At 41.2% G+C, this 17,469-nt stretch overlaps 2 protein-coding genes across 3 annotated transcripts; one reads left to right on the forward strand and one right to left on the reverse strand.

Moving 5' to 3' along the window:
- Positions 1–300: 300 nt before the first annotated feature.
- On the forward strand, positions 301–7,876 carry eif3jb (eukaryotic translation initiation factor 3, subunit Jb). Its single transcript, XM_079497907.1, has 8 exons — positions 301–462; positions 637–737; positions 2,058–2,112; positions 2,201–2,295; positions 2,400–2,496; positions 6,325–6,501; positions 6,619–6,692; positions 7,134–7,876. The coding sequence occupies exons 1-8, from the start codon at positions 450–452 to the stop codon at positions 7,266–7,268; spliced, it is 747 nt and encodes a 248-aa protein (XP_079354033.1). The 5' UTR covers positions 301–449; the 3' UTR covers positions 7,269–7,876.
- Positions 7,877–8,942: 1,066 nt separating this feature from the next.
- Positions 8,943–15,752, reverse strand: cilp (cartilage intermediate layer protein, nucleotide pyrophosphohydrolase). Of its 2 annotated transcripts, XM_079497176.1 has the most exons (8): positions 15,617–15,746; positions 14,388–14,438; positions 13,951–14,220; positions 13,540–13,719; positions 13,084–13,389; positions 12,757–12,865; positions 11,861–12,009; positions 8,943–11,621 (listed from the first exon to the last, which is right to left on the reverse strand). In XM_079497176.1, exons 1-8 carry the CDS (start codon positions 15,684–15,686, stop codon positions 9,271–9,273), a joined length of 3,486 nt encoding a protein of 1,161 aa, XP_079353302.1. In that variant the 5' UTR covers positions 15,687–15,746; the 3' UTR covers positions 8,943–9,270. The 2 variants fall into 2 exon arrangements, with proteins under 2 accessions (XP_079353302.1, XP_079353303.1); XM_079497177.1 differs by lacking the exon at positions 14,388–14,438 and having other exon boundaries at positions 15,617–15,752.
- Positions 15,753–17,469: the final 1,717 nt, after the last annotated feature.

The following is a 17,469-nucleotide window of genomic DNA, read 5'->3' on the forward strand; positions in this document are numbered from 1 at the left end:
CTGCAGAATAACATCACGATTCACGACCAAGCTCACTTTTCTTTTGTTTTAAAACCTGTAACCAGTACCAGAAGGTACTGTAACTGTAGGTAGGAGTTTGTGTTTTAACTGAGCATATACGTGCTCGTGCAGTCCAGAAGGTAGGAGTTGTGTCTGAATTCTGAAAACCTGATGCCTGATTTCATTATACTTGGCTGCGCGCCGCCAGTGTCGCGCGCCGAAAATAGCCCGATCTACAAGCTCACAGCGCGTCACTGTTGCGACGCGTTGTGAGCTTGTAGATCGGGCTATTTTCTGGCTCGTGCTCGTGGAGCGAAATCCTCCTCGCGCTGACTCAAGCTGTGTGGCTGGCTGCTGCTGAGCACTGATAGCAGCATGAGTAAGGCTGGGACCGAGGCTAGCTGCTGAGTATCTGACTGTCACACACACCACCAACCAACACAGCCAACATGGCGGACTGGGGTAAGAAAACTAAAGTTAAGAACGCATTTTCCAGTTCTTTTCCGTACTGTCGAATGTTTATTTCCAGACATGTACATGGATGAACACGTCCCGTAAGGTTGCGGGTAAATTACTCCGCGTAGACCTTTGATTGTCCCCCAATTTGTATGTTTTTTGTTGTTGTTGATGTTAAAGACGCTGAGAGCTTCGAAGAACCAGACCTACCGACAGGTCCGATAAAAAAGGCGGTAGTGGCGGATAAATGGGAAGGAGAGGACGAAGAGGAAGATGTCAAGGTAAAGTTCGGCAGCGGCTCGACTGTCACCGACGTGTCCCGGTTGTGACAACGACGGGGGAGACCATTATTTTCTCGGGCACGATACATTTAGCTGTTTAAAGGCTGTGTTTCGCTAGCTTGTTCATGCTAGCTCCGGCCGATCGGTGTCCATTCCATGCCACCACCATGCCTGACAGCTTGTGCTAGCGTCGAGTGCTATACTTTCATATATTATGTATTATCTCAATGTATTGTGTTAGTTCGTCGCGCGCATCTTCCGTCCGACAGAAATTACGTGTTCGAAAAGACCCGTTTTTTTGGTCGAGCGAAACGGGTCGTGACGAAGTATAAACAATAATACAACTGTGGTATGAAGCTAAGTCAACGTGCTGCTATATCGTCACGCCAACTCATGTGGCTCATCCATGAATCGGACAGCTGCTAGTGCTACCATAGTCGTGCTAACATGCTGCTAATTAGCATAGCAGCTGTTGGACTATATGGCCTCTAAAGACATTTAATTCATGCCTGTGTCATTTAACGAGTGTGGGTTAAACTTGACTCCCATTTGCTTCGCTTGTTTACTATTTATTTGTAAGCGGCAATCAATGACAATGGCTGTTGGCTAACTGGCTATACTTGCTGCCGGGCCACTACTGTTGTTACGTGAACTTGAACGTGTTTTGCCGTTATATACTGGCGTTATGTAAAGTTGTCAGTAATAGCCTACCTAACATCACGACAATACAACAACTTGTCTACATTCTATTATGAAATTACTCGTCCCTTCCTCAAATTTCTGAACGTGGAAACTGAACGTGAGGCAGGCTAACAAGCATAGCCACATGAATATGAAATCATGATTTGGTGATGACTCAACTCAGCTGGGTGATCGCCCTGTATGACGAAATTATTTGTTATTTCCTCTTCATAGTTTTTTGAAACTTGATTATTCTCCCAGCTACAGTCTAGAATCTTCAGGTAATTCTACTATGGAAACGACTGGCCAGACCACTTCAATTGTCCATAGTGTCTGTTCATTGAATAAGGTGTACACTACACAAACGTTTCTGTAAATGTCACCAGTGCAAAACACTGGTTGTTGGGCTATGATGTTTATTGAACATATTCCACCTAGAGTGTTCATTTTATTTCTAGTCTATTATTTCTAATCCATGTTTATTGTTTTTTTATATATATATATATATATATATATATTATATATATATATATAAATATATGTGTGTGTATATGTTGTGTTAAATAGTGATTTGTGGAGTTAGTACTATAGTTTGCTGATAGTACTATTATCAATTGCCTCCCCTAAATTTCCCTACAGGACAACTGGGATGATGAGGAAGAGGAGGCGAAAAAAGCGGAGGCAAAAAAAGCAGGTGAAGTTTTTTGTATTTATTTCCCCATTTACTTTTTAATTGCAATTCAAGTTTGCAAGTCAACTCAAAACTATATTATTGTTTTCAGAGACAAAGGTGTCTGAAAAGAAAAAGCTGATGGAAAAAATTAAAGAGAGAGAAAAAAAGTTAAAGAAACAAGAAGAAGAAGAAAGGAAGATGAAAGTAAGTGTTTTTCCTGTTCATCTGTCTGTTTTTCATAATTTAAAGATTAGAGCTCAGATTATCATACCCCTAATAATATTCTCACTTTGAATCTGCTCCTAAAGCATGAAGAGGTTTCGGCTGAAGATCAACTAGAAGAAAAGTTGAGGGTGAAGAAGTTACAGGAGGCAGCCGACCTGAAACTAGCAGAAGAAGCTTTTGGTAAGATGAATAGATTTTTCTAGCTGACTCCGCTGAAATTATCAACCCTGTCTCACCCAAACACGATGAAATAACACAGATTGGCAATTCCGTACATACACTACTAGAAAACCCCCAAATCCATACATATTATACTGAACCCTCCCCATAGGCCGCAGCAGAGGGGCGCCGTCTCAAGCAAACATGACCCCGAGAGCCACCACCGAGCGAGCTAAAGCGAACGAGTTGCCGTGGTGAACATTGCGATGTTCGATTGAGCCGACTCAGCCCTGTCCGAGTTATAACCCAATAGCACAGAATCGTAAATCATGTCAACCCGATCTCACCCAAACATGGTGAAATAACAGATTGGCATTTCCGTTCATACATTACTAGTGAAAGCCACGCCTCCGTCGCGGTCAAATCATATAATAAGCAGACCTGGCAACACTGCAAACCAGCGCTGCTTTCTGCAATTTGCATGGGGTGGAAATAATGTCGGCAGACTGGTTTAAAATGCTAGTCTGTTGCATCTGGCATTAAGTAGTCTTTGACTGGTCTGAACAAGTTTGTTTGGTCTGAAGTCACCTGAAAAATATGTACGATTTTGGGGTTTTCTTGTAGTGTATGTACGGAATTGCCAATGCGTGTTATTTCACCGTGTTTGGGTGAGATCGGGCTGGGAATTATACTTTCTGTTATTGCAAAGAGTTTTCCCAAACTAAAGTACTGTAACTTAAATTTCTTGGAAATTTATAAAAGCAGGTCCTGCACAGCAAAATCCCGGGAGGAGTTCAATTCAAATACTAGAATATAACTATACAGATTAAAAATGCCAACATGTTTCGACCTAACCAGTCTTCTTAATTAGTTACTGTGCACTTTTGAGACGAGCTACCAAAAACATGTATTATAGGCAGGGCATTTATACCGTATTTTAATTATTGAATTACCAGTTAATTCACTGTGCACATACAGCTGAAGAGGATTGCATCATCTGTTTCCATAAATCTTCCACAGGCTTGTGGATATTCCGGCTAATGTGTAGGAGTGACTGTATGTACCCTTTGGCCATAATGGACATGGCAAGCGTCTTAAGTGAAAACTGCTTCTCAGACCAGAGATTAAAATGGGGTGCATTTTGCATCCCAAAACGCAGTTTATAGTTAAGGGACGCAATAAAACAACGACCTCTGCATCCACGGGATGCACTATTGTACAGTTTTTTTTATTCTAGTTTATTATGCTAGCTTTAGTTATTATGATAATTGTCTCCACCAGGCCGAAGGCATGGGGAGAGAGTATGTTTTGCACTCCGTCCGTGTGTCCGTCCGTCCGTCCTTCCTTCCGTCCGTCTGTGTACAGCTAATCTCCGGCACCGTTAACCCGGTCGATGCCAAACTTTGCACACACACTCCCTGGATGCCAACGATGAACCTCTGCCCCAGATTTTCCAGAACGGCCTGTTATAGCGCCACCATGAGGCAGCTTTTCACATGTTTTACCTAAAACTGCACCGATCTGTGTGAAACGTTGCATGCACACTCCCTAGAGGCCAAGGACAAATCTTTGACCTGCATTTTCCGCATCTGCCTTTTATAGCGCCACCAGGAGGCCGACTTTTGTAAAACAAATTTTTTGATATTACTCCTCCAGATTCTGTCCAAAAATCTCACAAATCGTTACACAGTATCTCTATGGTCATGTGCTCAAGTCGGATCTGTCCGATATTTCATATTCCATCCTAATTGGCTATAATTGGCTTTCACAGTTTGCAAGATTGCCCCGTTTTGAACAAAAGCCTCAAATCATGAACGCAGCATGCAATTTACGTGAAATCTTTCACACATTTTCTTACTAGGCTGAGGAACCCTTTTCACATTGGCCTGTTATAGCGCCACCAACAGGTAGATTTTTGCAAAACACTTTTTTGGAACAAAATGCCTCAAATCATCCAATTGCCATTAAACCCTTTTCACATTGGCCTATTATAGTGCCACCAGGCACTCTGCAACCTGTTTATATTACTCCTAAACATTTTGCCAAACATCTCACACAGTCCTATTCTCCTGGTGGAGACCTGTGCCCAGAAGGGCACTTTTTCTAGTTTCTTCTGTTTTCTACATGATTATAACCATATAAAATGAAATGGGAGTTAAATGCTGCAATTTGTAAAAATGGCAAAATATGACTCGATGTCGTTGAAGTGGGACACATCTAAAAGACCATCCCTGCATCCAGGGACAAATTAGCCATTGGGCCAGTGAGTTGGGCACCCCCCGAGTATATATTGAGTAAGACACGTACTGGTTAACAATATTAATGCAGGACACACATTAATGAAAGTAATTAATTTGGGATATTCTGTGTTGACATTCATTTAGTTATTGTTGGGAAATCCCCACACCGTGACAATGCTGTCACCTGGTAGTGGTAGATCAAAAACAGGTCGTTGGCCATCCCTGGCCTACAATTTGGACTCTTAATGACTATCATTTCTTTACTTGGTAGAGACAAGGTGCCATTGCAGTGTATAGTTACGGCAAATCAATTACGCTAACGTTCTGAAGCAGTTTGTAGGTAAAGAAAGGCAAGGCAGTGGGTGATTTACTGTAGTTCTTTGAGGCACTAAATTGTTTGCTTTGCACTGTACTTATGTGACTATAATATTTAATATTTACATTGTCATTTGTTGATTAGGGTTCATTCATGCTATTTACTAATTTCACACTTGTAACTCGCTCTGAGCTTCTGCTAAATGCCTAAATTGACATGGCAGCTTCTGCTAAATGCCTAAATTGATATGGCGATCTTTATAAATACTTGACTTATAAAAACAAAACCACTAAACAAGAACAATATTGGTGTAACAGATGCACTGGAAAAATATTATTTATATGCAAAGATTATAAACTGAAATGCAACTTTTCAGGAGTTTCAGGAGTTTCTGATTTTGTACCAACGCCAGGTGGTACAAAATCACCAACGGCAGGTACGATGCCAGTGCAGCTGCATGTTTGGATGTTGTGATTTGGTCTTGGGATTTGAATCACTGCTTTTACTATAACTTGCTGGCTTCTGCTAAAATGCCAATTCTAACCAATGCCCTTGATTTGAATTATTGGCTTATTACTTTATAACGACTACTCTATTAACTCTAATATTAGTTAGAAAAATAGACTATCTGAAGTTTGAAAAATGCTATTCGGGGCACAAATCACAATGTGCAGTTCAGTGAAATCGCACTATACATGGATGGTAGCATCCCTGCATTGACTAACTGGCTGCTTGTGGGTTTGTTGACTAATGTGGTACTGGTCTACGTCTCTTTTGGGCAAATGGGAATTTTGAAATACGTAACCTATAAGTACTTAAATCCTTATCGTAAACAATGTTGGTGTAAATAAGAGATTCATTGGATTCTTCTACTACTACAATTTTCACTATCTTCGCATCCAAGCATTACTGGTTGTGCAAACTGTTCATGCTGCAGTCATTTATGACTGGATGTTATTCTGTTTCATCACATCATGCAAGTAGCAATTTGAGATGATTTGGTTTGTGTGGTCAGAATTATTGAGAGGATACCTCTTGAGATGCAGCATCTCATTTTAGAGGGGGTCCTATACACAAGTAAAACATTACATACAATACAAATACACAATTTGTATACAAATACACATGGGTAAAATATTATATTGGTGCTCTTTTGTACAGACAAACGCTTAAAGGTTTTGGTCCTGGTTGATACTTAACATGATGTTTTAGGAGAACATTTGCGAACCAGTTATTTTCTGCGTTTACTATATTTTTGGGCTAAAATTGATTATTTCCTTTTTCTGTTGTCAGGTATCAGCAGCACTACAAACAGTGTCACTGTCACAGGAATTGATGCCATGTGTCCATCTTCCAAAGAGGATTTCGCAGAATTTGAAAAAATGCTTAGAGAGAAGATAACCCCATTTGAAAAGTCTGTGCATTATTCAGATTTCTTGGACTCAATGTTTCGGGAGCTCTGTATTTCATGTAAGTTCAACATCATATGATCACTGCAGATACAGTGCTGGTTATTAATGTTTTGTATATTATCACCTTAATCTGTGGCAGACTTCATGTACTTACAATTGTCTTTTTTTTCCTCAGTGGAAATAGAGGATTTGAAGAAAATCAGTAATTCTCTGGCAGCGCTACTTAGTGAAAAACAGAAACTAGACAAAGTAAGTGACTTTCTATTTTCCCTAGCCCCTGTAGTTAGTATGTATATTCAGTAGAGGGTGCTGTCTACCTACCTATCTCCCTCCATAGCTGTGCATGTGCCAGAAACCCCCCAGTTTCCAACAGTTTGGTAATATTGTGAAATGGACTGGTCTCAAGTGTTTGAGATCAAAGATACTATAACCTGTCCTATAGTATGTGAGTTTCTCAATTTAATAGTATGTGAGTTTCTCAACTTATGTTATGTGACCAGCAGCACATCATTATCGAACCAGTTGCAGTTGCTCTATTATGAGTTTTCATTACTAACTCCACCCTGTGGCTTCTCTTGTGTGGTTAACCAGATATTGCATCTACATTATTTTCTTAGTGAATGGAGCCATATTGATCCCATGAGCAGATGATTGTAAAACTAAGCACTTTTTATTTTTGTTTTTCCACAGCAAAGCAAGCAAGCGGGAAAAAAGAAAGCTGGCAAGAAAGGAGTCATTGCAGGTGGTGGTTTGAAAGCAAAGAGGGGGGATGACCTTGAGTATGACCTTGGTGGCTACGCTCAAGACTATGAGGACTTCATGTGACCTCGGCTCTTACTCCACTGCCCCTTTCCCCTCCAATCCTAGAAATGCAGCTGTACCTTCTCATGCTGTCCAGTGCCATCCTGGAAAACCTGAACTATGTGTTGCCCCCTACATTATGCTTCAATGACCAGAGGAACTATACCAGGAGCATCCAGTCTCACCAACTCTTTATGTTCATACATATGGAATGGCCTTTTTCTCTGTTTTATTCAGCCTCCAACTAACTCTGAAAAGTTAGACGACATTACACTCTTACACCAGTTACTATTTGTTGGGTAATGCAGCTTCAATGAAGAATGTTTTAACTGCTGTTGTCTGTGTTTTGTAGGACTCATTTTTGATGAAATGAAATGTTGCTCCTGTCAAAATGACAGACTAAGTATTGCAGTTACAAGTGTAGTGACATAGAAACAAATGAGGTTCTATGCAAATTTCTTTTTCCGGAATGTCTGTAAATATTATAGGTATCTAACTTTACCTGTGAATTCTTACAGGAAAGTATATAGTATCTATAACTGTAGTGGCCATATACAGAAGGTTTTACATACATATTCCGTTACACTTGGAAGGTTGCAATGTTGAAGCATTAAACCTAAAAGTACATTTGAGTGGTAGTTTAAATTTGACACAGCATACACATTCACTAAAGGGATAGACATGTAATACACATAACTTGTATTATTCACAGCCATTTGTCTGGATACCTCTCTGGAATATCCTTGACAATTTGAAGCAAAGATTGCTTATAGGTATTTTTTGTGCATGAGACATAATTTACTAATTTGATTTCTACTAATGCAGACAAAGTATGGATCAGGAAAGTTGATTAACTTGCTTCAACTGGTCTCCTAATCATTGCTTCTGCAGGCTTGTATCAAGTGTGATGAGGAGCGGGGGCTCGGGCTTCAGCCCACATGTCTTCTTTTGAACTACAGTTAGTAGGAAGGGGCATATTTCTCCTCTTTTCTAATAATTGACCAGTTTAAATGTTAAAAGGACAATTGGATTATTTACATTGGAAGATACCAGCATCTGCAATGTTTTATATGCATCTCCAGTAATTTAATAAATCTCTGGTTGAAAGGGCCAAATCTGATTTTCTTATTACTGGTAACGGATGACAATGCCATTTGTCATATGGTATATTTTGTCAGTGCATGATAATCCATGGTAGAAAGTTTTAGGCAGTCAGCAGCTAGTTCTGAAATATAATTTAATCAATTCTGGGCGGGAACCCCTTTTGGTGTTTTAAGCATTATGTGACACTTTAGCTATAAAAAGAGCAGATCTACAAGCTCAGCGTGGCACCGAGTGCTGCGCTACAAGCTTGTAGGTCTGCTATTTTTGAAAAACCGTGAATGTCGTGCAAATCTTTGAATATATGTTCTTTCAGGGCGAACGCTTTTCAAATCTTTTCTTCTCTGGGGGAGTACCTGGAACAACATATTTTCAGATGGTGGTCGGCGGCCAATTACATATAATATTGGGGGTCCTTGACATGAAAGTGTTTGAGCACCACTGACAGAAACATGGGTTTTTCAAAAACCTGTCAGGATTTAGAAGACATTTGTAGAATCGTTCCCAGGTCTAAATGGGTTAATTTGCCCAGAAGACAAATTAAATGCACAATTGGCTGCTAATTAAACTTGACTAGTTTGTTTTTGTTTTGTTTTCATTTAATATGGGTTAGACGCAACTCAGTGGTTACAAACTTTAATGTGTAATAAATACTCTATTTACAATTTCAAGTAAATATATCACAGTACAGATGAAGATGTCTACTGTAACCGGAAGAAAATACCCTCTTGATCCCTGGGAAAGTAGTTGTAAATACCTTTTTCAGTTATAAAATATTTCAGAATGATATCCACCTAAATTGGTAACCTTTAGTACTACGTTAATATAAGACTGACATCAAGAGGGCTAACAAATCCACATGACCACAATACTGACTGTTGAGACGGTTTCTAATATAGAGCCATAACCTATGGTATTTTCCTTCCTATCTTGCTGTCTGTGTACGTTTTCCCATAGAATTCCTAGTGCTGCGTCTAGTGTTGCTCCCTCTCTGTCGGCGGCGATTTTGCCTGCTGTCTCCTCTGACCACACTTGTCACCGATTGTTGTCCAGGGGAATTCTGCAAGGCCTGAAACACACTTTGACGTGTCACCTGCTTGTCACCGCATGTGAAGGTCAGGGCTACGCCTTCATTAGTCTTCATGACACGGGACGCGCCATCGGAGGTGCCATCAAAGCATCGTCCAAGAGCAATCTCTTTGGCTGTGCGAGGATCCTGGTCGGTCACAGTGTAGATACCATAGTTGTGACCCAGAGGGTCAAGGGGGGCCAGCATCGTGAACTCATTGGTGTCATTATTGACCGCTAAGGGCAGATGGTTGACCAGGTACTCCTGAAGCATGGAATTGACATTGTCTCGCTTACAGCTTCCCTGTGGCATCACTTTCACCAGGGTGCGATCTACACGCTCCTGATCGTACAGCATTCCGCTGCACTTGAACTCCAGGCACACTGCTGACACAGTGTTGTGGTCCAAGTCACGGATGCTGCGAATGTCACGGAGGCCATACAGCTGGCCCGCTGTCCTGGGGTGGGTGCCGCCCATATTGCGGGACCGTACGTTGAGCTCGTGGGGGCTGTTGAGTTTCACTTTGATGTAGCAGGCACGGTATTCCATAGGCTTGGGCCACCAGCTCAGATAGTCCTCTGTCCAGCTCATAGGGTCATCTTCATTGAATGGTACGGTATTGTAGTCATAGCGGTCTCCCTCCACCCTGGCGAAGCGAAAGTGTGCTGCGCTGAACGGAGCCTCCTCACATTCTTTCAAATTCTCAAAAGAGTACACGGGTCCATTGCCTTCCTCGGCTGTGTTGGGGGTTGGCTTTGCCAAGTTGATGCTAAATGCTGTCTTCTTCACCCTTGCGTCATCGTGGTCAGTCCGCCTGTAGTTCAGCCTTCCCAAGTATGGCTGAGGTACTCCAATGAGGTTAGGATTGAGTTTTGGGGAAGATGTAACTGCGTCTAGTTCTTCTCCACCGAGGTTTGCCATGACATAAGCAGAGTAAGCGTCATCTTTCTGTTCGTCACAGAAAGCAGGAAGACATGCTCCGTTGGGGCCAGTGATGACACTATCGAAGCGTCCCCAGGCACGTGGGTTAGTTGAGTAACCAGCAGTGGGTTCCATGTTAATAAGGCTGACAACAACTCCCTCCACCTGCTCACTGGGCGTGAAGCGCTCACTGCGGAAGGCCCTCACCTTGACGTAACACCTTCGGTTCTCGGGGACATCCAGGTTAAATAGACGTCTCTCTCTGATCTCCATGTTACCTATAAGAAAGGTTCTCTCCTCCCGTTTCCCTCTTCTTTTCTTCTCCATCTGCATAGTGCCCTCCTCCTCCCACAGGCCAGTGTCAGGGTTAAGGGACCACAGTTTCATGCTGTTGAGGTGCTCTGGCATCTTCACCTGGTCAGAATCCAGAAATACTTTCACTGCACCTGCATTCAGTGGCTCACCAGCGTCGGCATCGCTGAAGTCCACAGAGAACATCCCATAGGTTCTCAGTGGAAGGGTGTCGCCGTCTTCTCCCACAAAGTTTAGATCACTTTGGGCCGCTGCGGCTGTGGACACATCTCTGGGGTCTAGAAAAGTGACACTGGAATTAACCTGACCCATGAAAACCTCTCCGTTCTGTTTGTAGAATGAGTTTGGAGGAATCTGGATTTGGACCATAGATTCCTGGCCCTCCACCTCCCCTAGCTCCAGAAAGTTGGTTTCTGTGGAGAGGATAGTCACTGGAGATTTCTTCCTTAGGAGCTTGATCTCATGGTAGATGGCGCCCCCTCTGGTGTTAAATGGGAGCACCTTTGTGGTGTTGACAAATTTCTGCATGTTGTCCACAAAGGTCAACACTAGCCTCTCTGTATCAGGGGGGACCTGGATGGAGAAGGTACCTTTGTATCCGGTGCGGCTGACTCTGACTCCATTCATGTAGATATGTCCAAACCTCATGGGCTCCCCAGTATCTGCAGCAATGGCTCTGCCACGAACAGTGGCCTTGGTGTCTACACATTTCTGACAGCTACACTCCGTAACCACCATGGTGGGCAGTTGGTATCCCTGACAGGTTAGCTGCCTCTTCTCCATCTTTGCCACTCCACAGCAATAATTTACACTGTCCTTACATCTGATCCCATTGTCCAGCTGTCCCACACATGTGTGCGTAGGGCACTTGCCTACTTCATAGTATAACGAGTTAGTGCTGTTTTGATAGCAGTCATGAGGAAGACGGATGAGGTGGGACTCAGGGTTTGGATTACACGAAGGCTCGTCTTTACCTGTGTGTGAGAGAGAGAGAGAGAGAGGCAGAAATCAAAACCGTTACACATTCCTATTCTCAACTCATTCACATTTTAGGGTCTTAAATATGGTTCACCTTATTGCACCTTTGTTACTATGTTAACCAAATATTATGTTATGCATAATCGTTCTTTTCCAGATTCACATCCGTTTAGTCCTATAATGTTTAATTGTGTTCTATTATTATGTGATGTGCCACTTTTTAGGAGGAGCAGACCTAGGACAGTTAGAGTGGCTGGTTTGGTCTTGATGGCTCCAGCTGGACCACTGGCTCTGCAGTAGTACTCTCCAGCCTGATCAGCATGCAGGTCTTTAAGAACCAACATGCTATCAGGGTGTGACTCCAGGAGACTGTTGTTATGGAACCTGTTGGGTAACAAAAGCATGTACAGTATTTAATATCATAATTACAATTTTACAATTACAATTTAGGCATTTAGCAGACGCTCTTAATCCAGAGCGATTTACATCAAGCAATAACAAAAGCATGGCATACATCACATATATAAAAAGTAGTTATCATGAATCATGCGTAAACTAAGAACGTAACAGTGGAGTATCTATGTTAACTATACATACTATACTATATAATATATTATACATGTGTACTATAAAGTGCTATGACTACATAAAGTGCAATTCTAGAGCTGTCTACGTAACAAGCTATAAGTCTGTTTAAAATACTATCTAAGTCTACATAATGTGCTATCTAAGGGGCTAGGCTAGGGCAAGTGCTACGGGCCATGGTGGAGTCTGAAGAGGTGGGTTTTCAGACTACGGCGGAAGATTGGGAGTGAGTCATATCTTATAGTTTTTGATTTAGGTTTAGCCATCTATAGAGGGTCTGTCTGTCTAGGGCTAATATGGGATTACAATTTGTGGTTGATTGTTTCATTTTTGGCATATTAGCAAAATTTGAGGACTTTTAAAGAAAATGCTAAATGCACAGACAGGGGCAAAAGCATAATCTCTGTCCCCGGCCGTTTCAGTCTGACCAAGAAATTACCAATATAGTTAGTTAAAATAAGGAATGATGGAGTTTGTATAGAATGTATTGTCATTATAATGGATGATGTTTTGTGGGCTAGGTATGTCTGATGTGATTTGTTTTACCATTGATACTGATCTGGCTGGGGTGTTCCTGCCACTTTGCAGCAGAAGGCAGCAGTTTGTCCCTCTCTTCTGACTTTGTTCTCAGGGTTCTTCAACACACAAGGTTTCTCTAAGGGATCACAGCATCATTTCACAAAAGCAAAATATACACATTATAAAATGCTTGGGCTGGGAATAAAATTATCCTTTACTAAATACATTTTCAATTTCTATCCACATTTAAGTGCTGTTTTTTTCCATTCAAATGCTTTGGCCTAAGATACAAATGAAATGATGCATTTGATTCTTTTAAAAGACAAACTAGGAATACTCTATTCGAGACAGTACCTGCTCTTTCCAGCTGGACACTGAGCACAGAGGTGCGTTCAGAGCTGTGGGGCACAAGCACTGTGTGTGGGGCATGGCCTTGGAGGCTGACCATCAGAGTGGTGTTACCATCAGGGCAAATGCCAGGGATGCGGAAGTGTCCGTTGTGGTCAGTGAGGGTAAGGAGTTTACCGGTGCGGAGGATGGCTGCTCCTGCAGCTATGAGCCCTCCAGAACTACGGACTGAGCCCAACAGCGTGTGTTCTTGACACATACAGGCATCACATTCAGCATTCACCTTTCCTTTCACACACCGCAGAGAGCAATCTAAAAGGCAACAAAAATAAATACAACATCATAAAACATGGCAGTTTATGTTATGTATTTTTGTGTGGGATAACTATTCCCATAAGGAATAATAATCGTTCATGAACATTAGCAAACTCTAGATTAGATGGAAATCTAAAGTTGGCTTACCTGTCCCCGGGCAGTCGGGTCCATTGCATGCTTTCCCCTCAACTTTATTGCCAATGCAAGGCAGAGACTGGGATTGGCAGCTTCTGGAGCGTACCTGGACACCCACCTGTCCACACAGAGCTGGGCATGAGCTCCAGTCTGACCAGGGTCCCCAGGTCCCCTGACTAGCCGGACTGTTATCTAAAGGAAAATAAAGCATTACACTCACAATGGTTCTAATGTCAGTGATGTCAGTTTGAATTTAAGGAAATAATTATGTGATATCAGCATTTTCATAGTTTCATACTTAGTAACATAGTAATTGCACAAATTATTGTCCCTGACTCCCCTATGTTTTACATACTACAGATTAATTTCTTGAATCTTGCTTTATTAAACCAAACTTTACAGTAGGACCATGAAGAGACCAACCTTTGGGACAGAGGAATCGGACTGCATAATTGGAACAATTGCGTCCAGGACCCTGCTCATCATTTAGGCACCAGAAGCCCACGTGGGGGTCAGCGTGGACCTTCTCCCCAGTGTTACGGGCAGGTATCCAGTCAGTGGTTCTAGCTTCCAGAGCTCGTGGAGCACTACAGACCCGGGCACGGTAATAAAAGCGTATGGCCTCTAGTTGCTCATAGTCTCCGCGGCCTCCAGGGTGATCAACATTGAACCATGTTGTCCACTCATAGTTATCTGGAAACAGATGATAGAAATAGTTAAAAATAAATAAAAACCTTCAAAAGTAATTTGCATTGCCTTTGTCTTAGTTATAATGGTGCATGTTTTGCATGTGACAGAAGTCACAGTAAACCAAGGGAAGGCAATCTTCTGGTTTTATAAGACTGGAAGGTGAAAGTTACCCTCAGAATGGTATACAGCGGGGCCTGATAAACTGTCTTTTCTCCATGTTCCTATAAGACACACAAACCTTATTGGTTAACCCATATAATGTTCATTCATTCAAGGGATGATTTAACAACAGTGAACATTGTAAATCGTATTACCCTGAAATTATCATACCGGTAATTACAATGCATTATCATTGGGAAATCATGAGCTATGAGTGTTATTTTACTCTATATGCTCTAAATGTTTTAGTCACATGGAATGGACGTCCACCAACTACATGCTGATCCACTGCCATGTATACTTTGGAAATACACACTGCTAACAGAGACGTTCTCCTGACAGTGAAAAACGGAAAACGTCAATGGCCTTAGATATGTTAATCATATAGTATGATTATTTGTTCACTTCTAAAGTTTAGAACGTGTCTCTGTACTGTCAGTCACAGTCAGCGTCTGTAGGTTGATGTTGACAATTTCACAATGAATGCGTGTTCATGCTGACAAACTGTCCTCACATCACTCCCAATTCAACGGTTGGGCTGGTACTCTATTTGTCAGGACAACTGAGAGTCTCTGTTGGTTGATTGTTGCAATTTTCTGCCTTCAGATGGAATTTCTTCCCTCAACCTCAACAAAGGACACTTGAACAGAGATACTAGTTACTCATTGTCCAAGTGGTACCACCAAAATCAGGGTCCTGCCTCATTACCATTGTTTCTAAATGTTTCCAGGTAACTTATATAAACTACTCAATAATACATGTTTTATATTGTGTTTGTATAAGACGATTGTATTGCCAGTGAGCAGGAAAACATGAATCCTGGTATGCAGGCCTGTCACAATTATTTCATAATCACCTGATCGCAATTATTTGAGATAATCACAATCAATTTGCATAATTGTCATAATATCTCTAATTGTTTAGACGTTGAAATGTTCATACACATACATACATAGGCCTACATACATTTTCAAACAGTTTTTTTATGCGGAAATATGAGATCTAAAAGTCTCGATGCGATGGATGGCGAACTAGAATTTAAAAAAGGAATCGAAAGTATAATGTTATATTGGTAATTTCTTGGCATATTTCTGTAATTTATATTCTGTGCAACTTTTGTTTATGAAGCCTACAAGTCAAACATAAATTTGTATTATGTTCCAATGTTCAATGACAAAAACAATTAAATAGTGTATCACAGTTCTTTATGTAAAATCTTGACAACCCTAGCGGTACCAACCTTGAGCTACAGCAGTAACAACAGCAGCAGAGGTGATTCCCACGACTAGAATGAGAGGCCAGACTGACATTCTGGCACACCGCTGTTACGACCTCTGCACTTTAACCTCTGGTGACCTCTGGAAGATCAAGGCGCTAAAACAGATCAGTAAAAGTCATACTGAAATGAATATACACAGCACAAGATTCAATGATTTATTCCAAAACACAGCACATTTGCCTTTTGAACGTAGCTGTAGATCAGGGGTGCCCACACTTTTATGACTTGAGAGCTACTTTCAAAATGACCAGCTCAACAAGACCTACCCACCGGAAAAAATATTATACCATTGCTGAAAATAGTTTAAATATGTACCTGAGCTTTGGAATAGCAGAGTTTGCATTACATATAACTATAAGACAAATGCACTTGGAATGGGAAAGAGGCGAAGAAATGGAATATGTACTCTTTTGATCAATCAGACAATCAAGTCACCATGACAGACAGATACACAGATATCTGTATAATTAGATATTCTTTAGGGGCATGTAATGTGATTTGCCTGCACAGGCTTAAATTGTGATCAGTAGATCACAAAGGTAGATCACAATCTACCTTTTGGGCATCCCTGCTGTAGATGCTTTGTATCAAGGTTTCAGTGATCAATGCACTTTTTATCTGAAAAAATTAAAACAAACTCTAGACCTATTGATATTCTCATAGTTTTAATATACTGTAAGTATTGGTAGTCAGATTGATAGTCCAAATCTAGACCACATAAACAGTCCAAGCATTCTTTCCTTGCTGTCTCATTGTGAGGCCTCAGAGCAGTTGAATGCAGTACAACAGAGATCCATGCAGTCTGCAGAGTGAAAGAACATTATGGCTGTGTGTGTGTGTGTGAGTGTGTGTGCACAGAACCCCACTCAGATTACAACATCTGTGTTTGCAATCACCATTTGTCAAGGGACCTCTAAAACATTTCTGCATCTACTGACCAAACACCGGACTACGCAATCATCCTCCACCACACACACACACACACACACACACACACACACACACACACACACACACACACACACACTTCATACCCACAGACTGCTTAACTTTGAATATTCAAGAACATATAATTTTGTCGTACAATGTACTCTGTACTGCAGCTAAGAGAAAATAACTTGATTTCATGGTTGATAATTATATTGAGCAGTAGTACTAGTAGTAGTCTGATAGAACTGATAGAATCATTCAACACAACACATTAGTGACACATGTGTCACTAATGGTTCATAATGGAAGTGAAAATGTTACCTTGCATCATCTCTAATGAACTGCCCATTTAATGTTGCTGTAGCCCTACTTAATGACTTGACATTACTGATTGCAATTGAAAAATGTCTTGATTAATCAAGCAAATTGTGCAGGTAATCAGTAACCAATTAGATGAATCAAGTAACATTTATAACCCTGCTACTATTGATTGTTGTAGTTCATGTGAACACTGGTTAGATAAATGATACAGTACGTGATGGGTTTTTTCTTACCTTTTTGTTGTTCTGGAGTTTTCAGGGCAAACTTGTATAAGAAATCCCCCCTCTCTCTCTCTCTCTCTCTCTCTCTCTCTCTCTCTGTCTCCTTCTCTCACACTGCCCCCACACTCTCAGTTAATTTTCCCCTTTCTCTTATATAAACCTCCTCCTTGTCTTCTTTACTGTTGTAGAACATCCCTTCTTTTCCCAGGCTCTTTTAGTCTGCCTCAGGAACCCTCCCTCTTTTTCTTGGAAATGTGTCACAGGATGTCAGATGGTTGCAGATGTATAATTTAGGCTTAGATCTTTCTTTACTATAGATTAAACTAGACTAGTTATCATACA

The sequence above is a fragment of the Electrona antarctica genome (assembly GCF_951216825.1).
Source record: "Electrona antarctica genome assembly, chromosome: 3".
NCBI classification, from domain to species: Eukaryota; Metazoa; Chordata; class Actinopteri; order Myctophiformes; family Myctophidae; genus Electrona; species Electrona antarctica.